Source organism: Chionomys nivalis, chromosome 17 (genome assembly GCF_950005125.1).
Source record: "Chionomys nivalis chromosome 17, mChiNiv1.1, whole genome shotgun sequence".
Taxonomy (NCBI): Eukaryota; Metazoa; Chordata; class Mammalia; order Rodentia; family Cricetidae; genus Chionomys; species Chionomys nivalis.
Genome location: NC_080102.1, coordinates 14,589,445 through 14,608,598, shown reverse-complemented (window position 1 = coordinate 14,608,598; position 19,154 = coordinate 14,589,445). Strand labels below are relative to the sequence as shown.

General features: G+C 44.4%; 1 protein-coding gene across 1 annotated transcript in view; it reads left to right on the top strand.

Moving 5' to 3' along the window:
- Positions 1-19,154, top strand: part of Ext1 (exostosin glycosyltransferase 1) — a 277,355-nt gene that overhangs the window by 222,470 nt on the left and 35,731 nt on the right. Inside the window, exons 2-3 of the mRNA XM_057792548.1 lie at positions 17,320-17,413; positions 18,901-19,008. Of these exons, the coding sequence (XP_057648531.1) occupies positions 17,320-17,413; positions 18,901-19,008 (202 nt within the window). The remainder of the gene's footprint in view (positions 1-17,319; positions 17,414-18,900; positions 19,009-19,154) is intronic.

Here is a 19,154-nt window from a genome sequence, read left to right as displayed (position 1 = left end):
TTCTGGCTTTCGGCATACACACAGATAGACTGTTGTATACATAATAAATAATAAATAAATATTTAAAAAAATAAAAATAAAATGTTTTAAATATGCAGTTACTGACTCAGTCTTCCTCATCATTTACCCCGAGTGTCCAGGGTGCGATCATGGTATCTCGGTCCCTGTGCAGTCCGATTTGATTTCCCAGGGTGGGGGAGCTGAACGTACCTGTTGTGTTTAATGATTGCTTGCTCAGAGTAATTTCAGACAACTGAACATATATATGCCTAACATCCTCCTGGGGGAGGGAAGGGGGACAGAATATGAATGTTTTAATTTATGCAGGATGCAGCCTCCACACAGCCTGGAAATCAGCGTGTGTGTGTGTGTGTGTGTGTGTGTGTGTGTGTGTGTATGTTCTGTGTTTTAAGATTTCCTGGTACTTTATATGGATTACCCATGAGCATCATTATCTTCTGTGTGACAATGTTTTGAAAGAGCTCATTTATAACTATTTCTGCTGGTATGAAACACCACTGAAGTTAACAGCATCTCACACTGTGAGTTCATGGGTATCTTCATGTTGTAATCCTAGCTATAGACCTCTGGGCAGAAACTGGGCAGTGGTGGCGCACACCTTTAATCCCAGCATTCGGGAAGCAGAGACAAGTGGATCCCTGATTTAGAAGCCAACCTGGTCCACAGAGTGCGTTTCAGGACAGCCAGGGCTACACAGAGAACCCCTGTATCAGAGTGAGGGGGAACACCTCTGGACATATAGATGGTCAAGCCTGTGCCAGCCTCAGTCTTCAGTGAAATGGATTTGTTACCTGAATTTGACCCCTTGCCCCTACACATAGGGACACACAGACTGTGGTACTGTGTGTGAAACTGAGCACATACGTGTGTGGTCAATTGTTATGGCTGTTATATCAGCATCATTTCGATGCGCTAAGGTATGATTTTGTGGGTTTCATGTGGTTTCTGATCCCTTCTGTGGATTCTACCTATCTTCTTTCCCACTCTACATAGGACTTTGATGTATAATATGGAAACAGAATCTGGGCATCTGTATTTTTTCCCAACCCTTTCTTCTAATTTGTTTCGAAGGAATCAGCAGCTAGTGGTTTGGCCTGGCCTGACCCCACTCTACGTCACTGTTGCAGCACAGGACATTCTTGAGGAGGTGTTATAATTCCTAAATTCGTCTAACAGGATGATAGATGAAATCTGTCTTGGTTCGGCAAAACCCAGTTGTGACTTTTGTTTTGGCTCTGGTCCAAACTAATTCCTTAATAACTAAAATTCTCTTGCCCACCTCTCACCCCTTAGGGACTAGAATCAGCAGGCTAGCCTTGTCATTGTAGCAGAAAATATCTTCAGTGGCTTCTCCCAGCCCAGGCCTTGCAGCCATCAGTACTGGTAGGAAGTTGTTACTTATGGAAGGGCAGAAGCGAGACCCCTGGGTTCTTCCTACCAACACTTTTGTTCCCCAGGGGGACTTCCTGGCTGAGGCTGGCTTTCCTTTCTTTCCCAGACCCCTACCATGACTGATTCTTCCTGCAATTAAGTCATTTCCATTATTTCATATCATGGTTTTCTCTCACCCTAGAGATGTAAAATGTTAGGGCAAAATACGGGCATTCATGCTGCTCGCGCATTTAGGGAGTTGGGGAATTTGCCTTTTAATTACTGTAAAAATATGATTCTTTAGGGACGAGGCACCATCTCTGCAGAGCCTGCAGAATTTTCTGCAGCAACAGGAATAGGGGCTCATGAATAAGGACTAAAATAGGTGAGTTGGCAGGTCCTGGGGGAAGAGCAAGCAGAGTGAACTATAACCGTCCTCAGCATCCTTCGTTGGCTACAGTCAGATCGTGAAGGTGCATCCCTGCCTCTCTTTCCTGTCTGTAACGTGGGTTCATGCCAGTTGCCCCTCAGCTGTGGCTCAGCAGGCATCCACAAGTGTCTAACAAACCAACTTGTTAAGGCAAAGTGCTTAGAGCCCCAGTCTCTATTCATACTCATTTCCCAGGCAGAAAGAAGCCTCCATCTTCGTTTTGCATAACATCCTACAGATTTAACTTCACCTCACAGCAAGGTATCTTTGGTTTCTTGAGGCGAATAGCTGTGGAATGTGTATTTTGCATCCCTTGATGTATTTTTAAGTTCTTAATGGCCTCTGCGGCCACTGTCGGCGCTGCGTCTCCAGCTCTAGTTTCGCTGGGCACCGTCCTGTAGGTCTAAACTTAATCCCTACCTTCTAAGAGGATCAAGCCTCTCTCCTGTGTGTTCTCATTGAGCCACCCATGAACACCGTAGCTGAACATGTGCTGAATGAGTCACTGCTGTTCTCCCCAAGCTCAATGGGTTTGTGGTGGTGTCCCTGGTAATAGGATACCTGGTACTTAGTAAGATTCTAGTAAGAATTACTGATGGGTGGCTAGGTGGACAATGGATAGATGGGTAGATGGATATATGAAATGTTCCTGTGTCCTGCATTTTATTTGATGTCTCTTCCCTAGCCTATCCTCATGACCTAGAGGAGCCACAACCTCTCCCTCACTCACGAGTGTGCACTGCACACACACGGACATCCTAGAATACAGCCTGTGGGGGGGACCAAAGGCAGATGGTAGGTCTTGGACTCAAAGCCCCGTGGCAAGTTGGAAAAGTGAAAATCACATAAAGTCTTAGGAAAAGTTGTTCAAATTTCTGCCATCTGGAGGTAGAACTGAGGATGCTTTTGGTTCGCCCCTGCTCTGTGTTCTCAGGAATGGGGAAGAATACCCCAGAGGCAGAGATTGGCCTCAGGAAGGGTCTTGTGTCTGATTCAGCAGCACGTAAGAGCTCTGACCAATACCAGACGTGTCTCAGGATGGAAAATCATAACCGAGTCCAATAGATTCCTTTATAGTCCTTATGGGATCCTTCAAGCTACAGCTTACTTAGTTGGCCCCAGACATCCTCCCCATGCAGCAAGGCAGGGAAGCAGTGAGCAATGGCATTTGCTCCTTGGGTACTAAGAACAAACTGTCTCAGTTTGTATCTCCTGTCTGTTCTTAAAGTGAATTTAGACAAATTAGTTATATGCCTCCATTTCTTCTTCCATAGACTAGAAGGAAGAAAGGCTGGGCTTTGTATAACGTGCGATCCCAACACTCCACAGACCAAGGCAGAAGAATGATGAGTTTGAGTTCAGGCTGGGATACATAATGTGATGTGTGCCCAGTGTGTCAAGGAAAGGTGGCATGGAACAGGGTACATACTACTGCTCAGCTTATGGTGTTCTGATAGGCAGCTGGCCAAGTGGACATAAAGTATTTTGCAGAGGACAGGGCATGTCATAGATTGTCGATAGTCACTCGATGTCATCAGTAGCATCATTTTGACTAGCTGCAGGAGTTTCTAATGGGAATTCTATGCCAAGCTTTATGGCTGCTTCCCTTTCAGGCGGTGACAGAAACCACAGTTTCTTCTACCCTGTCTGCCTACATGCTTTTGTCCCCAACTGTTTCTACAAGGACCCAAACGTAGTGTCCAGAGAACGGCCCTGATTATCCTACGTTTCACCTTCAAATGAGACAACCTTAAACTGTCTGATAATCCATAGTGTGCAGTAGCTAGGGTGTAGGCTGTGTACACAGGCATGAAATAAATTAAATAGTGCTGACAGCGTGCGTGCGTGCGTGCGTGCATGTGTGTGTGTGTGTGTGTGTGCCCAGCCAGCCGCCCTGCTTCCTTAGATCGTTTAAGCACATTTCATGTAATGGAATGTGTTATGACTTCAGCAGCTTCTGAATAAAAGTTGGGGGAGGGAAAAAAAGTCTGAAACATGGTACTAGCCAGGCTCCCCAGGGGAGTCATTTAAGGCTGCTTGGGTACTTCTGTGGAAATTGGGCACTGTTCTTTTAGAGTTCTGGCCCCTCCCCCCTCACTGGGGGGAAAAATATATCCTTCTTTTATTTTTAGAATTGAGGTGAGAGTGTGCGTCCAGATATACTGTCAAGCTGTCTTTCTTTCTCCACTCATTTGGAGCTTGTCTTTTCTGCTTAGGTCTGATCTCTCGGTATCTTGGTCAGGTGTTCCCACCTCTTCTGACTTCCCTGATTCTCGTCTGGGATGTTTAGACTAACTAACCTTTTGTGGTGTCTTCCAGCTGGTTAAACGTTTGATTTCATGATTTTCCTTCTTTGTTACAGGAAGCGTGAAAACCATGCCTCGAACATAGGAAAGTTTCATTGATCACGTTGAAAACTTAGGCTTTGCATGTTCTGACTTAGTGTGAGCGCCGCTGTGTCCACGTGTGTACATTCATGTTTTCCTTTTTCATTTCTCCCCTTCCTCTTTCTGTTTCTCTTCTTCTTCCCTCCCTCCCTCTTTCTCTCCTTTTTTCCCTTTCCCTTTCCTCCCTCCTTCTCCCCTTTCCTTTTTTGAGGGGTAAGGGTAATTTAGATTTTATTTCTCCATTTCTATAGGCCTTGCTGGATGCATGGTCATTTGATCTCAGTGGAAGCTACCCATGCCTGGACATACACCAATATTCTTGCTGTTGGCAGGCTTTGGAAGCCTGCAGCCGGGGTCCTAAGGCCATCTGAGTCACTGTTAATGAACCAGACGGCCTGAGATGCTCCAGTGGCTGCCTCTTGGCACTTGGCAGCCAAATCTTTTTTCATGTTAGTTTCAAGGTTGTCAGATATCATTATCCCCAAGTATTAAAATTTTCAAAGAAAGGAGGCAGTGTGTTTGATTTATAGAATAATTATCTAACTTCAGCTCCAACTTGGCTTTGGCAATGGTTTTGCAAGCACTCGAAAATTAAATCCATTTTTTATGGCACTACAAGGCATTATCTCACAGCAAATGATAATTAAACACCTGTGAAATCAATTAGCCCTTTAAGCAGGGGAAAAAAAGTTTTCCAATTATGTTTTCACACCTCCAGAACTTTTATAATTCCAAACCCAACGCTTATGGAGAGGGGTATGGTTGATTGGCGGCGGCTGGGCTAACTTTCCGTAAAGATCATCCCTAAATTTTCCTCAGAATCCATCCTGAGACAGTTTGTCGTGAGGGCGTACATAGGAAGAGGACGCAATCACCGCAGCCGTCAGCTCCCCACAGCTGTGTGCCTGACACACAGCTGAGGCATCACCTTCTCCAAAAAGGAAGTGACTCACTTTGTTTTGATGCCAAGTTTTACGTGGCGGTTTATTTGAAAGTCAGGAGGCTTTAGTGGAAACGGCGCAGTAAGATGTTCCACGTGACACAAGTGCTTGCTCTTGAAGGGCCCCATACCCAAGAGTTCCAAACCAACTTCAGTTCCGATTCACACCCTGAAAACAGACCAACTGGCTGACAGCTAAAATGTAAAACAATGGAAAACCCTTCCAGTAGCCTTTTTCTTCCTCACCTTTGGCCGTGATAACAAATTCGCTTTTCCGGATGCTTTGGGAAAATAGCCAGTATTTCCTAAGTAAAAACGAGCATAATGCCTTTGACATCTACCTGTGACTCAGAACAAAAGCTGCTCCAAAAAGGGTTAGTCTCATCCTTTCTGATGCTCACAGGGACTTAAGTTTGCTCAGTGTTTTCTGATTACCTGCCTTGCTACATCCTCAGGACACCTTGCTAAGTAGACAAGACCAGAATGATTCCCAGTTTTATAAACAAAAGTAGACTCAAGTCAATATAGCTTGCTTAAGATGAGTCAGGGACCAGGTCCAGAGCAGAGAGTTTATGTGACTATTAGTTTCTGCAGGCTTTACTATATCACTCTATGTAAACAGGTTAAATGATGCTTCTAAAAAAATTTTTTAGGTTGTTCCTGAAGATATTTTTAATGGGTCTTGCTTTTAAAGCAGATGGCATTTAGAGAAGTTGACAAATATTAACTGAAGAATATATAACTGAACAAATAAAGCTAACATTGAACAGGACAAAGATGAAAGGGGACTTTTCAAAATCTGTTTGGAAACGTGTGTGATGCTTTCTTGTGAACACCAACAGCCGTTGGATGCTTTGCAACCTCGTAAGCATTACAGACCCTGAAGAATGAACTGAGGGTTGAACGCTCTGACATTTGTTCAACAAAGACATCATAAAAGATTACTCTAGGCCAGATGCATACTCGGGACCGGGGTAATAGCAGTGGACAAGAAAAGGTGTTTTCCTGCTGTTACACAGCGTATGTTAGGTTTCAGCGGGAAGTAACAGGAAGCCCTCAAAAGACTTGAATTCAAGCAGCCCTCAGTGCCTGGTCTCAGAGCACCTCTCTGAAGAGTATGCACACTGATGGGCATCTTGGAAAGTATCTGGAAGAAGAATGTTCCCGTGTAAGGACACAGCAAGTATGAGGATGAAAGCTAGTATGCTGTGCTGGAAAACTGAGAACTGTGCAGCTAGAGATGGTAAGCAGGAAAAGGGGTGCTGAAGCCGTGGGGGGAGGCTAGTTTTAATGGGGCCCCATATTCAGGGGCGTAGATACTGTTCGAAGCGGCTGGAGGAGCCGTTGGGATAATTTTACCTAGAGCCTGGCATTTGACAGGGTTCTTTAGTCATTTGGTAGGAAGCAGATTTCAAGGGGATAAGATTGAGCTTGGTCTGTTTTAAAGCCAACAGGAACTTGAATGCTCTTCTGTTGCTGAGGTCGTTCTTCCTGGGAAGGGAGACTAGCACTGGAGAATCATGGGAGCACACTCTGGCATCTGCAGAATGACAAATTCTACTAGTAGGCAGTCCTAGGCCACTTTGCATCCTTGCTTCCCTGGGGGTCAGAATACTACCTGGCTCTGTACTCATTTGTTCAATACACTGGTTACTTTTTTCAGAGCTGCAACAAAAATACCTAAGAAGGGAATTTCAAAGAAGGAGTTCTTAAAAGAATATACTCCATGTGCTATTATATGTCTGTGTGTGTGTGTGTGTCTATATGTACATGAACCATGTGTGTGCTAGAACAACTGAGGATCTGACTAGGGTGTTTGATCCCCTGGAACTGAATTTACAGGCAGTGGTTAGCCACCATGTAGATGTACTGCCCACCACCTAGCCATCTCTCTAGCTCCCAAAGAAGGAATTCTTTATTTTAGCTTAATTCTGATATTTAGCAGTATCTGAGATTTCAGTCTACAATCCTTAGCCCTGTTGATCTGAGTTTATGGGGAAGTGGGAGCATTTGGGAGATATGAATATGCTCAGAGCTTGGTAAACTGAAAGCATTGAGAGACAGGAGGAGGTCAGAATAAGATGTGACCATCTAAAACACGCCTTCAGTGATCTACTGCCTCCAATATGGCTCCTACTTATAAAGTTTTCACGGTTTTACAAAAGTAGTGCCGCTACCTGGGAACCAGTTTTTTAACCCATGAGCCTGTTCAAACCCTAACATCTAACAATGCCAGGGCACAGAGACTTCCCCAGGAATATCTGGTCTACCTCCTTCCCATCACATGAATCAATTTTCTTTGTTCCAGAGCCCTGTTTCAGTATGAGACATCTCTATAGCAACTTCTCCAGAAACTTGTAGAAAAGATGACCAGCTGGAGGAAAAAGAGGTGATTTAACTCCATAGACTGTCTCTCCCAATGTACTATTGTGTTTCTGCCAAAGGAACCTTCCCAGTCCCTAAGAACTCAGCTGTCATACACTGGTGGTCCAGTCCACCATCAATATGTAGCACTCATATTTTTACCATTGCATAAATGTTTTATGTCACTTGGTCACACCCCTGCATTTGCATGTCTATACACCCCCATACCAAAGGGGAAAGTTATAGTTTCTGTTGATATCTTCTTTGATGAAACTTACAGCTTACATTTGAGCACCCTAGATTACTGCAGCACTCAACCATATTAATATAGGCCATTCCAAGGCCTTGTTTGCACGGTCAGTGTCAAAGGCCCAGGACTGAGTTGTTCCTGTCTTAAGTCAAAAATTAAAAGCCAGTAATGGTGATAGTGGGAGAGAAGATGGGAAGGCGAGGTTACCCAAACCAGGGCTATTTTCCAAGGTATTTTGTAATCACTTAAGTACAGGGATCAGACAGAAGGTTTAAGAGCCGACAAAGAGAGCAGTGTCTCAGACAGGCTCTGTCTCCATCCTTGTCTTCCCTGGCTAGGAGAAAAGCCCATCAGGAATTCCAACCATTTGCCTCACCTAAGGGCAGACAGGGGTAGCCAGGGAGGATAAGGTGTCTTTTCTTACTTCATTAAGGGAAGTTTGTGGGATATTAGGGTGAGCCCGTTTCTTCTGTGGGTGGAAAGCTCTTCCTTTTGGACCGAGTCAGTGTTTGTCCTTGGAGAGAAGCTGCCAGGAGGGTCTGAATTGTTCTCCTCAGCTCAGGCATGGAGGAAGGGCAGGAGCGTGCACTGTGAGAGCACCACTGTGCATACATTTGACGTGATTTTCACATAATACTATTTATCAGGCCTGGTGAAGCACAAATTTCCAATTCTCATCACTGTTCAAGGAGAAGATAACTTTTTAACAAGTTGCCAGACCTTTAGAAATAAAGACAGAGAAAATGGGGTTTTCACTATACAAAAGGAAAACCAAGAACACAAAGTTGATTTCTGTTTTGTTTTGTTCCGAGTCCTGTTGAAATTGGAGCGTCACCTTAGGCAGGCTTGGTTTGATCAAGACTTGGATATATGCTTATTGGTTAAAAGTTGAGCTTGTCATAATGAAGAGTTATACCATTTCATGTTCACCTTTCTTGTTTCAAAGACCCTATCAATGCAATGTAAACCAGCAAATGCTAGTCATAGGTAGGTAGGTGGGTTGTGGGCCAAGAGATAGTAAGACCTGAGTCCTGACTTGTGAGGCTTGAGGGAAGGAAGGCATAAAAATGAACAACTCAGTTGAGTGAGCAATAGGTTCAAGACAGAGCATGGGACTGGAGTGGTCATAGGGGACTTCCTCTAGACACCGGAGAGGAAGTTAGGCAGAAGAGGCTGAAGCGGACTTTTTCTGGTCTAGGACTTGAGTGGTCACGGGGAGCTCACTCTAGGCAGCCAGAGTGGAGATGTTAAACAGAAAGGCAGGGGAGGCTGAAGCGTTCACTTCTAAGTCTCTGTCGTCCTCACCTCTTCACATGAGGGAAGCTGTCCTGAGAATATATGCTCCCTGCTGACTGTCCTGCCACGTCCTCATAACCTTTACTCTACATTTCCTGGCCCCGTTCCACTTGGCCGTCTCCTGTGGCACAGCACCTAGGGAAACGCTAATGGTAAGATAATGCCCTTGGCCTTCTCCTTTCCTGAGTGGCCTGTTATATATCTCTTCTGAACCATTTATCCATGCAAGGCCATTGTTGCGGTGTCTCCTCTTCCCTCTGTACCCTTTATTTAGCCCTGTCACAACTGCTGTACCTCTAACCAGAGAATTTAGACTCAAGTGTCTTGGAACTGCATTCCTCTCAGAATAGTTTTCAAATCCGGCACTGAAAGTATAAAAGCAGGCACAACAACAAGATCCGTGTCCTCCTGAAAGCTCCTGAGATTGATGTCACAGGGCACAGTGTGTTACAAATCTCTGTCTTCACCTTTGCAACCTCTGTGTTACTCTCTCCTAGGAAAGGCTCTGAGGGACTGTAGAGCACACAACCAATGCTGCTTTCCTTACACAAATGCCACAAAGCCTTCGAGCGATGCCTGCACCATCGCCCGTGAAACAGGAACAATAGTTGCACCTACTCCTTGCAGCAGTTCTAACGATACAATGCAATGGGGAATATAGATTGCGTGGCACTGTGCCCTGCCCACAGCAAAGGCTGAACCGGTGGGATTATTAGTAGTATAATTATTGTCATTAGCGGTTATCGTATTTATTCATGTGTTTGTATATTAACCATCGAGCTGCTGCTTAATGAGCAGGAACCAGGATGGTTTTTTGAGACAAGGTCTTTCTTGGTAGCCCTCACTGCCCTGGAGCTAGCAGTGTGGATCTGCCTACCTCTGCGCCTGAGAACCAGGACTAAAGGCTTTTTCCACAAGGATGTTATCTACCCTTTTGAAAGTACACGATATATTAATCATACATGCTATGTTTGTGAGTGCGTGTGAGTGACTGTCAGTGACTATTCAAAGTAGGAGTGCAATGGACAAGATTCAAAACGATAGGGATTCTGACTCGGTGTGTTCAAGAGCATATTTGATACCGAGCATCCCCTTTCTCTCTTTCTCCAGCAGTGAAGGACAGGTGTCACTCTATCCACCTTATATCAAACCTATGCCTGTGGCAGTCATGTGATGACAGAGTCAGTGCCTCTCCCAGGAGCCTCGGCCCGCAGAATGCTACCTTTCGCCCCCTGTCCCTGTGTTGAAATAGATTTTAAATTGACATATGGAGAAAACTGTCTTCTGTAGAAGCCAGGAAATATGAAAAAATGGATGTCAGTGCCCATCCTTGGTTTTGTACAGGCATCCCTGACTGCAGTAGACAGCCTAGAACTGATAGTCTCACATCAGAGGTCGCAAAGGAAGGAATACCACCTAATCCTTGCCATGACTGGTTGGTTGCCTGTTGAATGTTCAAGACAAGGAATTGCACCACCTTTAAGTAACAGCTGCTGCTGCAGGGGCATTGCTGACTATCCCTAAGGCTGTCTGCTTGGTCATAGTCAGTGTGCAGTTCTATGTATTTGGATAACTGATTGACATGTATGTAAAGCAGCTCAGTTATGTGCAAAAGACCTGTAAGTATGTGTCAGGTGGACACAGATTCCGCCAACCAAATGGATGATACTCTGTAACCACTGGAACCCATACTTTCTCAGGCCGTGAGTACGTTTCCATGCCGTGTGTGTTTCCGAGACCTCAGCACAGTGGCAGCTGTACCCACTTTCTGACTCCTACTTCTTGTTTCTCAGTTCAAATCTGTGCCAGGCATCAATTTCATATTGTCTTACAACAAGCTTAGAGAACAGAGGCCCATCATGTATGCCGTCCCAAAGGTGACCTGGGACAACATTTTGAGGAGAAAGAGCCCTCTAAGTGGCAGCTGCTGGGTGAGGGATCCAGAGATAAGCTGAACTGCTTCGTACTTGTCTCCATAAGAATTGCATGTCTTCAGACACCACACATTATGTGGACTGACCAGAAACGGCGTTGTGCTTTGGAAAGAAAATGGCTGTAGAATCAGGCCCCTGGAGTTGGGACACTGGTGTCGCGGTCCTAGCGGTGACTTTTATTTCCAGTGTTCTGAGCTCTGCCTGTGAAGGATGACTTTGGGATCATGTCATTCTCTTGCTGGAGCTCTTCAGCATCTCAGACTCACCCTTCTGGACTAAGGTCTGAGCTCCAGGAAGGAGCAAGCAAGGTCATCCTATTGGGTCTCCTCCTGAGCCAGCAGCCTCTTTAATCCTTTCTGACCCACTCCAAATTGTGTGCTTTCCCTCACCTTGGACCCTTTGTTCCTAATGCCCATCCCTTCCCTGAACCTGGTAGTTCGCTCCCCCATCAGTACTTAGCCAGAAGTCCTAGAAGTCTGTGTGATCTCTCTTCTCCCTTTCCTCACTAATACCACCTGTGGCCATGCCTTATCTTCCCTGCATAAACCAGACCGTGCCCCCCCATATGACTATCTCTCCAACTTCACAGTCTTTTGACTGGATCGGGAGCTTCTTAAGTGATGCACGTGAGAGACATCCTCTTGACTTTTGCCAAATGGGTGGAAGAAAACACACACACACACACACACCGGGGAGAGGGGGGGCTGCTGCACGTAGTTCCGATTCATTTTCCTCATCCCGGGGCACTCTGTGGAACTTCAACCATCCCAAGCATTCATTTTCCTTCTGATTCTTTTCATAAGAGATGGAACTCAAAACACTGAGTGTAAACTGAGGAAGAGTAATTACCAATAAGGGTCAGGGCTGGCAGGAGCAGATGAGCCGTGGATGTTCCTCCAGTTCATAAATAAGTAGTTGAAACAAACTACCACCTCGGGCAGACCGGAATTGTGTGAGTCTGGAGGTTAGAGGCCCCCTGCCGCCTTCCTCCCTGTCCTCTGTGGCTAGCAAAATGGCAGGATCATGTGGCAAATGTGCTGTGACATCGGGTCTACGGGAACCCCAGGAAGACTGCAAGCGACACCAGTAGCCTCCTTCCTTGTGCAGCGTTTGAGGACGAGAAAGATGCTCTTAAACTCCATGCTGCTGCTGTGGTCCAGCGTGTGGCTTCTGTTTCCCTTCTTTTCTGGGGCCTGCTTCACATTTGTCTCCCGGCTGTCTCAGCAAATCTGTTTTTATTTTATTTTTATTGTTGGTAGTTTTTAAAAAATGTTTATTCCATCTCTTCTGATATAATTTGCCATAATAACTTGCAATTGCATACTGCTTTCCTGATTACACTGCATGTACATAATTTCATTTGAGCTCCACAGCTTTGAGACTGAGCTAAGAGATTTGCATGGGGGTCACACAGGCGATGCAAACTCTAAATGCTCCAGCCCAGATTTCCTTGTTCACAACTGCCTGTATTCCCTGTTATCTGCTGTCTTCCTTCAACTGTGATCATTATAATGAACGTTTTCCTAATTGTTTACAAGGTGCCGTGCTTTAGTTAAAATGTATCCTTTGATCAGCCCTGCGGAAGGATCATCCCCTTCTGATGAGCAAGGAAACTGAACCTCAGATCACCTCATTTGCATACAGCAAGCCTGGAATGTGAACCCGGGGTTTGGCTGCTTGACCACGGAGCTCTTGATTACTAAGTTCTTAACCACCAGGCTTGGGCTGCTCAAAATGTCCTGTGCTTTACAGAGAATTCGCACAGAATCAGGGGCTCTCTCCCCAGAGTTCTTGATTCAGCAGCCTGGGTAACCCTGAGATCTCTGCAGTTCCCAGGGAAGGCTGGGAGAACACTTGGCGGTACGATGGGTACCATTCTGCACCACCCCTTGCCATTTGAATTGACTCACTACTAGAAACAATGCATTTTGTATGGTGACAAAAAAATTCAGACGTGCTATTCCATAGCTCGTTTTAAATGGGGTATATCCCATATATTATTCAAGACAATCGTAGGAAGAAAAGCATTAGAGCTATTGAGTGGTCCTTGTTTCTAGGTTAAATTCAGGGCCACGTTCTTTCATTGCACATCTCTTTGTAGCCACTTAGGAAAACTCTTCTACCTCCTGTGTCATTTGTGTCCTTACTGCTGGAGTGGGGACTGTCATGCTTGTCTGCACAGTGGAGCAAAGTGGTTTATCAGTTAAAGGTGGAAGTTCGTTGAGAGCATTTGTCACAACTCCTTTCCCACTCATGTAGGCTGGTGTGTTTGTCTTTAAGCTATGCGTGATTAGAACATGCTTTGCCCTTCCTGACTTAATCAGGAGAACTGGTCCACTTTACACAATTGTTTTCCCACTTGACCTCTCAAATCTGCCGGTCTGTCTCCCCCACCTCTAACCGATGATAGCCACCACTCAGTTCTTCATCCCTGTAATTATTTGCTGCCACAAGTGTTGTGAAAATGGAGCAATGCAGTGTGTACCCTTTAGGGGATGGCTTTGGACTTAGCATTAGCATCCTTGAGGTTCTCGTATATCCGAGTAGTTTGATCCATTTCGTTTATTCTGTTTGTTTCCCGAAAAGTGTTCTAGGCAATGTGTATACCGTTGTCCGTTGGTTGCCTCATTCACGCCTTGAGGGGCATCGTGGTGCTTTTCACTCTGGGGCTATTACAGTTAAAACTGCTCTACACATTGGCAGACAGTTTTTCCATGTAAAAATAAGTCTTCATTTCTCTGGGTCTGGGATAGATGCCCAAGTACAAGTGTTGGGTCATATGAAAAGTCCATTTTTAGTTTGAGGAGGAACTGCCAAATTGTTCCCAAAGCGACCTCAACCATTTTACTCTCCTACTGGCACAGTGAAAGAATTTACATTGTCTACACCTTATCAGCTGTTCTCTTAAATAATGCCTAGTGGTGCCTCATTGTGTTTTGATTTCCATTTCTCCAATGACTAGCGATATTCAGTATCTTCCTGTGCTCTTCTTGGCGCCTTATTCATTTTCTTTGGGGAAAATATCAGTTCACATTCTTAGCCCATGTTTACATTGGATTCCCATTTTATTGAGTCAGAAGTGTTCTTTATGTATTTTAGACAAAACTTCCATATCAGGCGTATGATTTGGGAATGTTTACTCGGCTTCAATGGCTTGTCTTTTCCCTTCCCAGTAGGAGTTGGGTGTGGGTGTGTCTCCCAGGGTGCAGGTCTCAGTCCTCATAGGCAGAAGTGGAAACAGGTATAATGGAGCAGGTCATGGGACAGGTGTCAATCACCAAAGGCTGGGCAGATTTCTCAAATGGACGTTTCTCTCTTTCTTTTGTGTCTTTGGCACTATTTCAAGAAAATTTAAATCCAACTTTTTTTTTTTTTAATTTTTACTAGTAAAATGTTTGAGGGAGCATTCCACAGGGTTCCTATGTGTCACACCGAAGTGATGGCTCTAGTTTTCTTTGCTGATATGAACCACTTTAGAAGATTTTATATCGTATGAATTGTCCATTTGTTCTTGGGTCAATAAACCAACTACCTCTGAACAGGGTCTGTCTGAAAGTGACAGTATCATCAGAAGGACAGATGAATCAATGAATGGTTCAGTTAAGTAAAAGGGCATCACAGGAGGCGGAGTTAAACGATAACAAACAGGAAGTGCCCCCAATTAAAACCGGTAGCCGGCCTGATTAAAGGGTATCGATATCTTTTCACTTGAAATACCTCCGTATTTCATGAACTCCTTGACCAATAGAATCCAAAAGAGAAAAAAGTTTATGGGCTGAGCATGCTGAAAAGTTGGAATGGAAAACATTTATCTCAGTTATCTTTTGTTGCCATGAAGAGACAACATAACCAAGGCAACTTATAGAAGTAAGCTTTTAATTGGGGGCTTGCCTACAGTTTTATAGGGTAAACCCATGACCATTACGGTGTCGAACATGGCAGAAGGCAAGCAAAGCATTGGAACACTCAGGGGTATGGGAAGGGTGAGACTGAGCCTGATATAAGACTTTTGACACTTCAAAACCTACCCGCTATGGCTCACATCCTCCAACAAGGCCAGACCCAATTCAGTTGAGAAAATGGATGCCCAAAAGACATCTGTGTTAAGCTCATGGTCTCATAGCAGGTACTAACTGGCTCACACGGTTTCACATATCCATGCTATGAATGGCTTCAAGCTTCAATCATGTGGCTTCGTTTGCTACATCAGCAACTAATGCTTCTGTAGACCCCTTTAAAAGTCAACACTCCGGGGTAACTGTCGCTTGACTTTTCCCCAAGAGTTTTCTGCCCTTCTTTTCCTTCCACACACTCTAGAAATTAAATTCTGCAAGTGAAGACTTTGAAACTTGTTACCATCCAGGACACTAATAAGATTTTACATTTTTAGCAGTTTAATGATGAGGATGTAGGACTCTGTGCTGTTCCCTCAGGGGTTTCTATTCTGGGTATCTGTTAATCCTTGCAGTAGTCTGAAGTATATTCGACCTTTCTATATTAAAAAAAAAAAAAGATCAGTTTAAGTTTCACACATAAATTTGTGTCTGTATATTCTTTCCCTCTTCTCTACCTATTAGGTAGAATTCAGACATTATCAACATTTGAACTTGAAGATACTTGTCAGTTATTTTTCTGTGTTTGGTGAAAAAAGAGACGTCATTACCATCAAAATTTAATATTTTTATTTAGCTAAATTTGATCCTTCTTAAAAATCCTTTCCACTTTGAAGTCTATTGCAGCTTAATTAATGCAGCAAGGGCTTTTTATTTTGCTCTCAATGGAGATAATCTTAATCTATTCACAGTGACCTTTTCTTGTGCAAATTAGTTGTACATGCTTGTTTAAGCAAATGGTCCTTTTGCATGATGTCTCTTCTTAATGACGGGTTTATAATTGAAAATTGGCTTATTCCCATATGCCTAGTTTATACGAAAATATAAAAATAGATGTGGACTTTAAAAATATGAATGTATATATCAATATCCCCCCAAAAAAGAAGAGGGAAGAATCCAGTGCCTTCAGACTATGGTTAAATTAGACTATTAGAGATGGAAAATGCTGGTGACATATGCTACTGTCAGAGCCGCACCTGTCTGCTCAGCCCTGGAAGTGCTTGAAAAATGAGAGGGATTTCATCTCGGCTGTACGATTCCGAGCCTTTATAGGGCGTGAGGTATCGCTAGCTCCCCAAGTTTTCTTAAACTCCTAATGAAGTCAGAACTGCACGGCTAGGGATGTGTTTGCTGTTAATCACTTTTAAAGCCGGCATCTCAAACAATTCAGTGCTTTTGTCGGCCCAAACATGTTGCTGACAACAAGAGACAGGTGACACTTGTGGTCTGATCATTTGTCTCGAGTGTTCCCCACCCCCATAAAACAAAACTGACAAACAAGCAAACACAAAACAGTCCAATACTATTAAATGGCATTTGAGTAAAAAGAATAATCACCCGTTCTCTATCCCTATTTCCAATGCTTCCCTATTAGTTTTCTTTCTTTGTTATCCCTCTTTCTCATCTGCAAGTGAGCTTTCTTCTGACCCCCACCCACCCCACCCCACACAACCCTGCTCCTCCCCCCGCACCCTCCCCCAGTCTTTCTGCTGAAAGTCAAAGCAACCATTCTTATACCGGAGCACTGTTTGTCGGGAATCACTGAATGTTCCTGGTTAAATGTAGAAACTCCAGTTTGAAGAGAAAACAAATGTTGGCTTGTGCTTAGGGTGGAAGTTTCCGAAGTATCTTTTAATAGAATAGAGAACAGGAACATTTAGTGTTGCTGAGTGGCATGGCATTAAGGGAGAAGCAGATGCAGAAGGGATGCTGCTCCTGCCTATGGAAGCAAACTATTTCACCAGGGCAAAAACTACTGCATGGTGCCCGCCTTAAATCCCAGCACACAGGAGGCAGAAGTGGGGGAATCTCTTAAGTTGAGGCCTGTCTCAAAAAACCAAAAAAAAAAAAAAAAAGTTTGAGGCCATCCAGCTTCTGCATAGCAAGTTCTGAGCCAACCAGCACTACATAATGGGACCTTGCCTCTCCCCATCTGATTTTGAGGAACAGAAGCTAGGCAAGACAACTTGGTATGAGAATCATTAGACCTGTCTTTTTATAAACTGTTTGCAAAAGAGATCCTTATTGCTTTATACAGCTTGATTGTTCCTATTTGTTTTCCCCATGCAACAAGCTCTCTGAGCACACATGGAAAAGGGAGGGTAGCCCTTTTCCAGGGCTGTTGTGCAAGATAAATGGACACACCCCATGACCCTCAGTGGTCCGGTTTTCCTCTTGGATTTTCTCTTGCTGACCATGCCCCTTTTATTCTAGGTATGATTATCGGGAAATGCTGCACAATGCCACTTTCTGTCTGGTTCCTCGTGGTCGCAGGCTTGGGTCCTTCAGATTCCTGGAGGCTTTGCAGGTAAGAGACTATGAAACTTTCCATCCTTGCGTTGAGGTTGGAAGTCAAACTGGTTTCAGCCTTCTCACTCTCCTAGAATAGTCCAAAAGAAGCCATAGCTTTTGCTTGAGGATGTAAAAAAAGACAAAATAAAACAAAAAAACTACTTCCAAGAAAATCTGATCTAGTTTGAAGAGTCAGAATTGGGAACAAGATTGACTCCCCACCCTTGGACATAAGAGAACCAAATGGTCTCAGCACCCAGGAACTGGATTCTTCAGGGACACATTTGAAAACAGAGGGTAGATAGGTAGATATAATTGCCAATCTAGCTCCTGAGTTTGAAGAGGGGACTCTTCCTCTTTTCCAGCAAGCCATTCTCAGGTCCACCGACAGTGGGTTGTTGCTGTTATTTCCCCCCAAAAAATGAAACTGTGGGTTGGGTCCTCATCTTGGTCCTCTGTGAATTCTTCTAAACTCTTAGAGAGTGATGGGACTTACTTGCCCTGATGTTCCAGAGCCCTGCAGTTCAGAGGAAGCTCGGAAGCCCGTGTGGAGCCTCTGCTGTTCAACCCTTCTCCTGCTGCTCCTGCAGACGGCCTTCTTGGAGGGCGGGGTGAAACATGCTCTCTCCCTCTCTCGTCCTTCCTTCCTGTCCTCCCAGTAAATTGCACCGTCTGAGTCTGTGTATTTGAGGAGGGTTATGTAGCGTCTTCACCCTGCTGTGCCAACTATGAGTCCCGTCAATATCCTCAGGCTAAAGATCTCCATTCTATGGCAGGGCATTCTACGGTGCTCTGTGTACTTTGAGAAGCATGCCACCACCCACTAACATTCTTGCAGCTTCATGGGTTTTGCAAGGAGCAGATTGCTCTCTGGGTTGGATAAAGACTTCCTTGGAAGCTACAATGTGTCTTTGGCTTAAGGGTGTGCACTGATTGTGCAGACTAGAAACGGGTATGGCTGTGGTTGGCAAGGCTCTATGCTAGAGGGAATGAAGTTTTGAGTTAGGTGTTTATAGGACAAAGGAAAGCTAGAGACTACAATAGTGAAGTTTGCCAACCTGGAAAGGCTGAGCCCTCTCCTGCTCTCCGTTAGCTCATGACATTGGAGTGAACCATGACAGAAGTGGATCTGTAGCACTTACATGGACAAAATTGTTATATTCAAGGTTGATTTTTATGCTTGGATTCTATTGGTGAAAGCTTTTGTTGCATCAATAAAACTTATGCAACAAGGCCCGTCATCTCCACGGAAGTAAAGTCAGCCAAAATCATACATACATACTAGACTAGAAAAGGGTAGTATCAGTCTAAGGCAAGACTTGAAGTCTTAAAATCCATGCGATTTGTTAATTCCGAACCACTTACTTTCTACCTGGCTTGAGCAGTCCGGGACCCATGTAACATAAGCAATGCCAGTAATTGAGTTTGTCCTGATTCTTTTCCTGATTGGAATGGTTCGTGCTGTCACTGTCCTCACACTCATGAAATCCTTTCTCTGCTCAGGCTGCCTGTGTCCCTGTGATGCTCAGCAATGGATGGGAGTTGCCATTCTCCGAAGTGATTAATTGGAACCAAGCTGCCGTCATCGGTGATGAGAGATTGTTATTACAGGTAAGGAAGGGGCTGTGGCCTTGGGCGGGACAGCAGATTATTGCTGCCCCCACCCAAACTTTCAAAGAAGATGGATCCAAAAGGTCAGCTCCATAAAAGAAATTTTATCAGGAGAAAATTGCTTGTGTCGTTGTGAATATGAAGTT